The sequence below is a fragment of the Brassica oleracea genome, unplaced genomic scaffold, assembly GCF_000695525.1.
Source record: "Brassica oleracea var. oleracea cultivar TO1000 unplaced genomic scaffold, BOL UnpScaffold00802, whole genome shotgun sequence".
Classification (NCBI taxonomy): Eukaryota; Viridiplantae; Streptophyta; class Magnoliopsida; order Brassicales; family Brassicaceae; genus Brassica; species Brassica oleracea.
In genome coordinates, this window is record NW_013617461.1 from 4,983 (window position 1) to 14,279 (window position 9,297).

At 37.9% G+C, this 9,297-nt stretch overlaps 1 protein-coding gene across 1 annotated transcript; it reads left to right on the forward strand.

Annotated features, from left to right (window-relative positions):
• Nucleotides 1–3,088: 3,088 nt before the first annotated feature.
• LOC106320099 (ABC transporter B family member 4-like) lies at nucleotides 3,089–8,705 on the forward strand. The gene is made up of 11 exons (XM_013758465.1): nucleotides 3,089–3,272; nucleotides 3,638–3,996; nucleotides 4,082–4,136; nucleotides 4,229–4,404; nucleotides 4,671–4,892; nucleotides 4,964–5,202; nucleotides 5,285–6,965; nucleotides 7,282–7,548; nucleotides 7,633–7,896; nucleotides 7,991–8,284; nucleotides 8,369–8,705. The coding sequence occupies exons 2-11, from the start codon at nucleotides 3,667–3,669 to the stop codon at nucleotides 8,603–8,605; spliced, it is 3,765 nt and encodes a 1,254-aa protein (XP_013613919.1). The 5' UTR covers nucleotides 3,089–3,272; nucleotides 3,638–3,666; the 3' UTR covers nucleotides 8,606–8,705.
• Nucleotides 8,706–9,297: the final 592 nt, after the last annotated feature.

Sequence of the window (9,297 nt, forward strand, 5' to 3'; positions counted from 1 at the left end):
AATGGAAGAACTTTTGACCTTTTTACATTGCAAATGGTATAGACGCCTTTCAGATTACTCCTTTATTTTTTTTCTCTATTTTCTTATAGCATTTTTAAACAGTTGACTTTTTACAGTTTCATATAGCATTTTTTATTATTTACACACACATCCTTTACCCTTATGAACCAAATGATTCCATGTATATATATTTTTATTTGAATGTAGACAAACATAGAATAACTTGACAAAAAAAGAGACAAACATAGAATAAAATATATATTCCTGAGAGTGATTAAGGATAGCAAAATAATTTCATAAACCAAATAAGTATAGACTTATATATAGTCAGTATCTAAAATTTCTGGGTTTGTAAAGTTATATGTATATAGTGTAACAGGATCTTAGAACTGAATATTTTTTTATTCAAGTCAGGATGCTCAATTGGCTGAGCCTGCTGGATTGTTTACAGTATAATCATTACTATTTATATGTTAATGTTAAGATCTTTTGAATTTGAAGTTTTCGATAACAAGATATCCCTGTAGAGGGAATATCACAGGCCTTAAGCAAAGACTATGCGATACATTGAATCAAAATAAAATAAAAATGGATCTCCAAAGTATTAGACCAGACATGTACATACGTGTGTAGCCTTATAGGAGCAGTGCATGGCGAGACAATATGAACTTTATATGGTCCTGCCTTCCGAGTTTTGAACCACATGCTTAAAATTAAAGTTTAAAATTCGAATCCTTATCAGAGGATTCTCCTCTGCGTCATCATCTTTACGTACGTCATCGCTTCTACGCCATGCACGATAAATTTTATTTTTTTGCTAAAAGGTAAATATCATTTCAGAAATGAGTTGTTGAGGCTTACAAGATGTGTTAAGAAAACTCGAAGACCTCTAAAATCTACTTCCATGGCAAAAAAAAGTAAAAACATGAAAGCAGAAAACAATCTAACTTGACACCGTTCTGCTTTGGAGCGAACAGGACCTCAAGTATCGATACAAACTTGTAGTAGCCAGATGGAAGGTTGAGCCGAGACAGACATGAAAGGAGAGACCCGAGGACCTAGAACACGAGGGACACAACGCCAGTGAGAAGTGGATTCAACGGCCGCCTCCACAAATTGCTTTCCTCCGTGGAGCAGAAACAGACCCGCTCAAGGACTGTCCTCTAGGTCCGGGCTGGGAAGGAACTAAACCCGGAATTTAGCAATAGACAGGACAACACACACCACGGGTGCTTAATAGCGCTCAACCAACTCGACCGCACTCGCCCTCTAAGTCGGTACAGAGAAAGGGGCAGCATCACCACCTCCCGAGTCTTACTACCTCCTCGGTCTTACTACCCCCTCCAACTGCAAAGTGTTACCCCGTGCTCCAAGAAAATGAAGAACCTCCACACCCCTGCTCGAATCACCTATAATTCCAATCCAAACTAACAAGCAACGCCAACACCAACAACAAAGGAGGGGAGAGGAGCTAAATTAATGCATCACTCAATAGCTAATCGCCTAATCTTGACTCAGCGGAGTGACAGAGATAACCCTATCACATCCAGTCCGAAGTCCCGAGACCTCTAGCTCAGGCGAAGCGTACCCGGTAGCCTTTGGAGGCGGATGCCACAAAGCGAAATTTTTATTTTCCGGCGAAAAGATTTGGGAGTAACGAAATCTTCGGTGAAAAGGAGGAAGGAGCAGCGGCACAGTCGCTAGAGGCACCGCGTCGAATCCTTCTTAGCTTCGACGAATCGAACATGTCATCTGCGAAGACGACGACCAGAAGTAGAGTCACAACACCGACAGATCTTCATGCCGGAGATGGATTTGGATATGACGGGGTCGGCAAGGGCCCTCTCACAGCGCCGAACGGCACCGGAGAGGCGATCTGGAGAAGGGCGAAAGGAGAAGCGAAGTCTAAGTTTGGGAGAAGAAATTGGGGGCGCGTGTCTCTCACGCCTAAAACAAATCAAGAACTGTATAGGTTGAACTTTTTATAGTGACTGGGCTCACTCCGAAGGGCCACCTCGCCAGAAATCCCCGTAGAGATTTTTTAGCTAACCCAGTACCACCCCGCTTTCCCCGAGTATCGAACTGGCGACCTCGGGTAGTCGTGTGTGAGAAACATTCAGTACTGCCGCTAGGCCACCTGACGTTCTCATGCACGATAAATTTTAAAAACTTAATAAACAATCTACAGCTTATAGATATATAGAATTAATGAAATATATATATTGAATAAGTCTATCATTTCAAAGCATCTCTAATCCCATTATATTTTCAACTCAATTTCTTTGAGTAAAATCTTTTTCAAATCTATTTGATTTTAGCTCTAAAACTGAATAAAAAATCAAACCATTCTAAAAATAAAATAACCATTTTTATTATTTCATATATTTGGTTCATCAGTTCATTTTACTCTTAATAAATGATTATAGTAAAACTTAAACACTATTTAGAGTTGATTTATTTTTAAGAACCAATACAAATAGATTAGAATTGTTCTGAAAACGGATCCATCAGTCAGAGATACAAAAACATGAAAAACATTCCCTCTTCCCTTTTATAGTCTTACCTATAGCCCCTATACGTTTATTGTTTTATTCGATTTTGGGATTGGTGTGTCTAATAGAGATTTTTTGGTTGAAGGTTTTTGTGTTATGTCGCATCAAATTGGACACAAAAGGAAAGACGCTTTGCATATGAATATGACAGATTTCTAGCGTGTAAGTTAAAAAGATTGTGGGTTCTACTCTTGGTACTTCTGATGATTTTGATAGATTGTAAAGATCTTTTTATGTTGATCGTTAATCCTTTTTCTAATTTCGTTTTATATTTTTGTTAACTAATTAGCTCTTTTCCCTGTGTTTTCTATTGTTTTATATATGAGTTTGTCGAACATAATTAAACCTTTTTGTTATTCTTGAGAGAAAATGAAGATTATGATGAACAAGAAATAGAGTAATGTTTGAATTTGAGAGAGAGAGATACCAGAAAAGAATGACTTGTTTATGTCACATCAATTTTCATGAACTTTGATTATTATATGTTCACATATGTTTTCTCTCTCTTGAGATAGTCACGGCTTGTTCGTCAAGAAATGACCAGAGCTTATAAAGTAAATAAACTTACATGAGTCTTTGACAAACTTCATTTACAATTTTTATATATATATATATATAAGCATAGAGATATCTGCTCATTCTTCAACAGCTTACACTGCAGACGCCAAGATAGTAGTAACCCCCTTTTCACTTTTCAGCTTCTTCTTGATCCTGTTACAGGTACATATAACATATGTATATATTGTCTCTAACATATGTATATATTGTCTCTACTTTTAATATATACATACATGTATATATTCAATATTATCTACTTTATCTGTGAAGCCTTGTTTGTAATTGATGGATCTTGCTTCATGTTTTATCATCTTCTCAGATGTTCTTGAAAAATCAAAAGGATTTGAAAAAAAAAAAAAAGATATTGATTAAGAAACGAAACCTTTGATTGTGAAAGCCTTTGTCTTGTTTCCTTTATGTTTTTCCCTTCTTGGTCTGACTTTTTATGTTCCTCATTCATATACTCTCTCTTAAAGACCTCAACTCAAAGATTTGGAAACTTATTACGTTTCTCCTCTGTTCTTTAAGATCCTAAGGACTCTGTACGTTAAACCTAATGGCTTCAGAGAGCGGTTTAAACGGAGATTCAAATATAGTAGAAGAGGTTTCCGAGACCAAAAGAAGCAGAGATGTAGAAGAAGACGAAGAAGTGAAGAAAACAGAGAAGAACAACAACACCGAAGAACATGAGAAAACGAAAACGGTGCCGTTTTACAAGCTTTTTGCTTTTGCGGATTCCTTTGACTTCCTCTTGATGACCCTGGGGACGCTTGGATCTATCGGAAACGGACTCGGCTTCCCTATAATGACCATACTGTTCGGAGATCTAGTAGATGCTTTTGGAGAGAACCAGACTGACTCAAACGTTGCCGACAAAGTTTCCAAAGTAAAAACCACATGATGTTTTCCTGTCTTAACGATTTTCAAGAGTTGACTTTTTTGGTAATAACGGTTTCTTAACTCACTCACAGGTAGCTCTGAAGTTCGTATGGCTTGGAATCGGTACTTTAGCGGCTGCTTTTCTACGTAAGTTCTTGGATATGTCAAATATTTAGCTAATTAACACATCTTTAAGTAAAATAGAGTTCTTAACGTTCTTGATGTCTATGAATGTTCAGAGTTGTCTGGTTGGATGATCTCTGGAGAAAGACAAGCAGCGAGAATAAGAAGTATGTATCTAAAGACAATATTAAGACAAGACATAGCCTTTTTTGACGTTGATACAAACACTGGCGAAGTCGTTGGACGAATGTCTGGTGACACTGTGCTAATCCAAGATGCCATGGGAGAGAAGGTACACACTCTCACAGTCAAACAAAAAATCATATTTATAAAGAAAGATTTCAGAGTATTTACTAAAAATAATAATTATTTAAATTAAATATATTACTTTATTTTATTACACACTTTCTAATAATTATCAAATCAATTCAGATATTCTTAACTAATATTTTTAAAAAAATTATAAACTATTAAAATCAATTATTAAAATATTTAAAAATTTTAGAAAATTTCTTCTTGTAGAACAAAAAAATAAATGTTGAAAATACATTCTGGCAGGTGGGGAAAGCTATACAGCTTCTAGCAACATTTGTTGGAGGCTTTGTGATAGCGTTTATAAGAGGATGGCTGTTAACTCTAGTCATGTTATCTTCAATACCACTTCTTGTGATGGCTGGTGCGGGTCTGGCTATCGTCATCGCTAGAACCGCTTCTCGTGGACAAACCGCTTATGCTAAAGCTGCGGTTGTAGTTGAGCAAACAATCGGTTCCATAAGAACGGTAACTAGGCTTACTTACTCTATACACAAATTTATACAAATTTTCTGAGACATTTTCTTGTAACTTTCTAGGTTGCTTCGTTTACTGGAGAGAAACAAGCGATAAGCAATTACAATAAACATCTTGTCACTGCTTATAAAGCAGGAGTCATAGAAGGTGGTTCAACAGGATTAGGACTTGGCACACTCTTTCTTGTAGTCTTTTGTAGCTACGCTTTAGCTGTTTGGTATGGAGGAAAGTTGATTCTTGATAAAGGGTACACAGGAGGACAAGTTCTCAACATCATCATCTCTGTTTTAACTGGATCCATGTAAGAACCTCTCATCTTTTTTGTGTTGTTTTAAGTTTCTTGCAACCCAATCTAAGACTTGTTTTTGTTTTGTTTTTATTAGGTCTTTAGGTCAAGCATCTCCTTGTTTAACAGCATTTGCAGCTGGACAAGCTGCAGCCTACAAGATGTTTGAGACAATAGAGAGAAGACCTGACATTGATTCTTATAGTACAGATGGTAAAGTCCTGGATGACATCAAAGGAGACATTGAGCTTAAAGATGTCTACTTCACTTACCCTGCGAGGCCAGATGAGCAGATTTTTCGCGGTTTTTCGCTGTTTATCTCGAGTGGAACAACCGTGGCATTAGTTGGACAGAGTGGGAGTGGGAAGTCTACTGTTGTGAGTCTGATAGAGAGGTTTTACGATCCGCAAGCCGGTGAAGTTCTCATAGATGGTGTTAACCTAAAAGAGTTTCAGCTCAAATGGATCAGAAGCAAGATAGGACTTGTGAGTCAAGAACCGGTTCTCTTCACTTCAAGCATCAAGGACAACATAGCTTACGGTAAAGAAGACGCTACACTCGAAGAGATCAAAGCAGCTGCTGAGCTTGCAAACGCTTCCAAGTTTGTGGATAAGCTTCCTCAGGGTTTGGATACAATGGTTGGAGAGCACGGCACCCAGCTTTCGGGTGGGCAGAAACAGAGGATCGCTGTAGCCAGAGCCATACTAAAAGATCCGAGAATCTTGCTTTTAGATGAAGCTACAAGCGCGCTTGATGCAGAGTCAGAGAGAGTGGTTCAAGAAGCCCTTGATAGGATAATGGTTAACCGGACTACTGTTGTGGTTGCTCACCGGTTAAGCACGGTGCGAAACGCTGATACAATCGCTGTGATTCACCAGGGAAAGATTGTGGAGAAAGGCTCTCACACTGAGCTACTAAAGGACCCTGAAGGAGCTTATTCTCAGCTCATACGTCTTCAAGAAGAGAAGAAACCTGAAGAGACTCAAGCTGGTGAGCGTAAGATGTCATCAATAGAATCATTCAAGCAATCTAGTTTCAGAAAATCGTCTCTAGGCCGGTCACTAAGCAAAGGAGGATCATCCAGAGGAAACAGCAGCAGACATTCTTTCAACATGTTTGGTTTCCCATCAGGTATTGAAGGAAACGACGTCGTTCAAGATCAAGAAGAGGATGATACTACAGAGCCCAAGACCAAACCAAAGAAAGTATCTATCCGTAGAATCGCAGCTCTAAACAAACCAGAGATCCCCGTTCTCATACTCGGAACAATCTCAGCGGCAGCAAACGGTGTTATACTTCCTATCTTCGGTATACTAATCGCAAGCGTCATCAAAGCCTTCTTCAAACCGCCTAAGGAGCTTAAAGAGGACACGAGCTTCTGGGCCATTATCTTCATGGTTCTTGGTTTCGCTTCCGTCATCGCCTACCCGGCGCAAACCTTCTTCTTTTCTATAGCTGGTTGTAAGCTAGTGCAGAGGATAAGGAGCATGTGTTTTGAGAAAGTGGTTCACATGGAAGTTGGATGGTTTGATGAATCAGAGCATTCTAGTGGAACCATTGGTGCAAGGCTATCGGCAGATGCTGCGGCGATACGTGGACTAGTGGGAGATGCTTTGGCTCAGATGGTTCAGAATCTTTCTTCTATATTGGCTGGTTTGATTATTGCGTTCTTGGCGTGTTGGCAGTTGGCTTTTGTCGTTCTTGCCATGCTTCCTCTTATTGCAGTCAATGGGTTTCTTTACATGAAGTTCATGAAAGGTTTCAGCGCAGATGCAAAGGTAAGGAAGTTACTTATTCATTTATATACATCTTCGAACATATAAACTCAAGGCCGATCCTGAAATTTTCGGGGTTATAAATAATTAAATAAAAATATATAATATAAATTGAAGTTTTCTATATATGTAACTTTAAAAAAAATTAGGGGTTATAAAAAATTAAGTAAAAAAATATATAAAATTTATAATATAAATTGAGGTTCTCTATATATGTAATTTTTTAAAAAAAAAAAATTGGGGCTATAGACCAATGCTTCATTAGGTTATGTTTAGAACCGGCCCCCGGCCCTGTATAAACTCTGTTTCTCTGGTGCAGAAAATGTATGGGGAAGCGAGTCAGGTGGCTAATGATGCGGTTGGGAGCATAAGAACAGTAGCTTCGTTCTGTGCAGAAGATAAAGTGATGAACATGTACACAAAGAAGTGTGAAGGTCCTATGAAGACAGGGATACGTCAAGGCATTGTCAGTGGAATAGGTTTCAGTGTTTCTTTCTTCGTACTCTTTGCTTCTTACGGGACCAGCTTCTATGTGGGGGCAAGACTTGTGGATGACAACAAGACAACCTTCGACTCTGTTTTCAGGGTATTATTATATTATAAGAAACATAGCATAACTGATTTTTTTTGTCTATTTCTTGTTACTCACGGTTCTCTTGATTCTTTCTAGGTTTTCTTTGCTTTGACAATGACGGCTATTGCGATATCTCAGTCGAGTTCGTTGTCTCCTGATTCAAGCAAAGCTGATATCGCTGCTGCTTCGATTTTCGGGATTATCGACAGAGAATCGAAGATTGATCCAAGTGTGGAATCTGGAAGAGTGTTGGATACTGTTAAAGGAGACATTGAGCTTCGTCCTGTTAGTTTCAAATACCCATCAAGGCCTGATGTTCAAATCTTCCAGGATCTTTGTCTAAGTATTCGAGCTGGAAAGGTTAGTCACTAATACATTATTTGATAATCGTCAACGTCAACGAAAAGACAGAACATTTTATGACAAACTCTGTTCTGTTTTTTTCATTTTTCAGACCGTTGCTTTGGTTGGAGAAAGCGGGAGCGGGAAGTCAACGGTGATCGCGTTGCTACAGAGGTTTTACGATCCAGACTCAGGCGAGATCACTCTCGACGGTGCAGAGATGAAGACCCTGCGACTAAAATGGCTCAGACAGCAAACGGGACTCGTTAGCCAAGAACCGATCTTGTTTAACGAAACGATCAGAGACAACATTGCTTACGGAAAAGGCGGAGACGCGAGTGAATCTGAAATAGTATCAGCAGCTGAACTATCAAACGCCCATGGATTCATCAGTGGTCTACAACAGGTAATAATAACTAAAGTTTAAGTGTTTCTTGTGTTTCAAGGAATCGGTTTCAAAATAACCTAATATTGGTTTATTAATTTAAAGGGTTATGATACGATGGTCGGAGAAAGAGGAATAGAGTTATCAGGCGGGCAAAAACAACGAATGGCTATAGCGAGAGCCATCGTCAAGGATCCTAAGGTATTGCTACTTGATGAAGCTACTAGTGCTCTCGATGCTGAGTCTGAACGTGTGGTTCAAGATGCGCTTGACCGGGTTATGGTGCACCGGCTAAGATTGTGGTGGCTCACCGGTTATCGACGATTAATAACGCGAATGTAATTGCAGTCGTTAAGAACGGAGTTATTGTAGAGAAAGGGAAGCACGAGAGTTTGATCAATATCAAAGACGGAGTTTATGCTTCGCTGGTGCAGCTTCATCTCAGTGCTGCTTCTTAAAACATATCTTTTATGTTCATTCGTTTTTTTTTTGGTTAATTATGCTATGTATTGATGAACATTGTTATTCAATGATTGATTTAAAATATATGATTGAAATCTAATGTTATTGGTTATTGTATTTAAAATGTATTTATTAAAAGATCTTAAAATCTACTGTTGTTGGTTCTTATATTTATAATCTATTCATTAGAAAGTTTTGAAATCCAATGTTATTCAATAAATGATTTGAATACAATATTTGAAATCTTGTATTATTCGTATTTGATAAATTTAAACAATCCATTTAACGTGAAATATATTGAATCTAATACCATGTATAAATTTTATCAATCAAAATCCAACCTTTTACTTTATATTTTATCATCATTTTTATTAGCAATTGTCATCACATTATTGAAAAAAGTCATTGTGCAACTATTATCACTACGCATTGATTTTCTCAAACATAAAACCCATATTTTTTTGAGAGAATGTTTTTCTTACCCTTAACCAGGACGAAATTATTCTTATTCACATGATGCGTGGAATAATTTGGTTTTGGTCGAGGGATAAGCAAAAAATTCTCTCAAAATA

Bases quoted from the DNA above. Each gene is read 5' to 3' on its own strand.
- LOC106320099 (XM_013758465.1), top strand. From the start codon at position 3,667: ATGGCTTCAGAGAGCGGTTTAAACGGAGATTCAAATATAGTAGAAGAG. The intron at 4,137-4,228 runs GTAAGTTCTTGG...ATGAATGTTCAG, and splicing joins TTTAGCGGCTGCTTTTCTAC to AGTTGTCTGGTTGGATGATC. The intron at 7,549-7,632 runs GTATTATTATAT...GATTCTTTCTAG, and splicing joins CCTTCGACTCTGTTTTCAGG to GTTTTCTTTGCTTTGACAAT.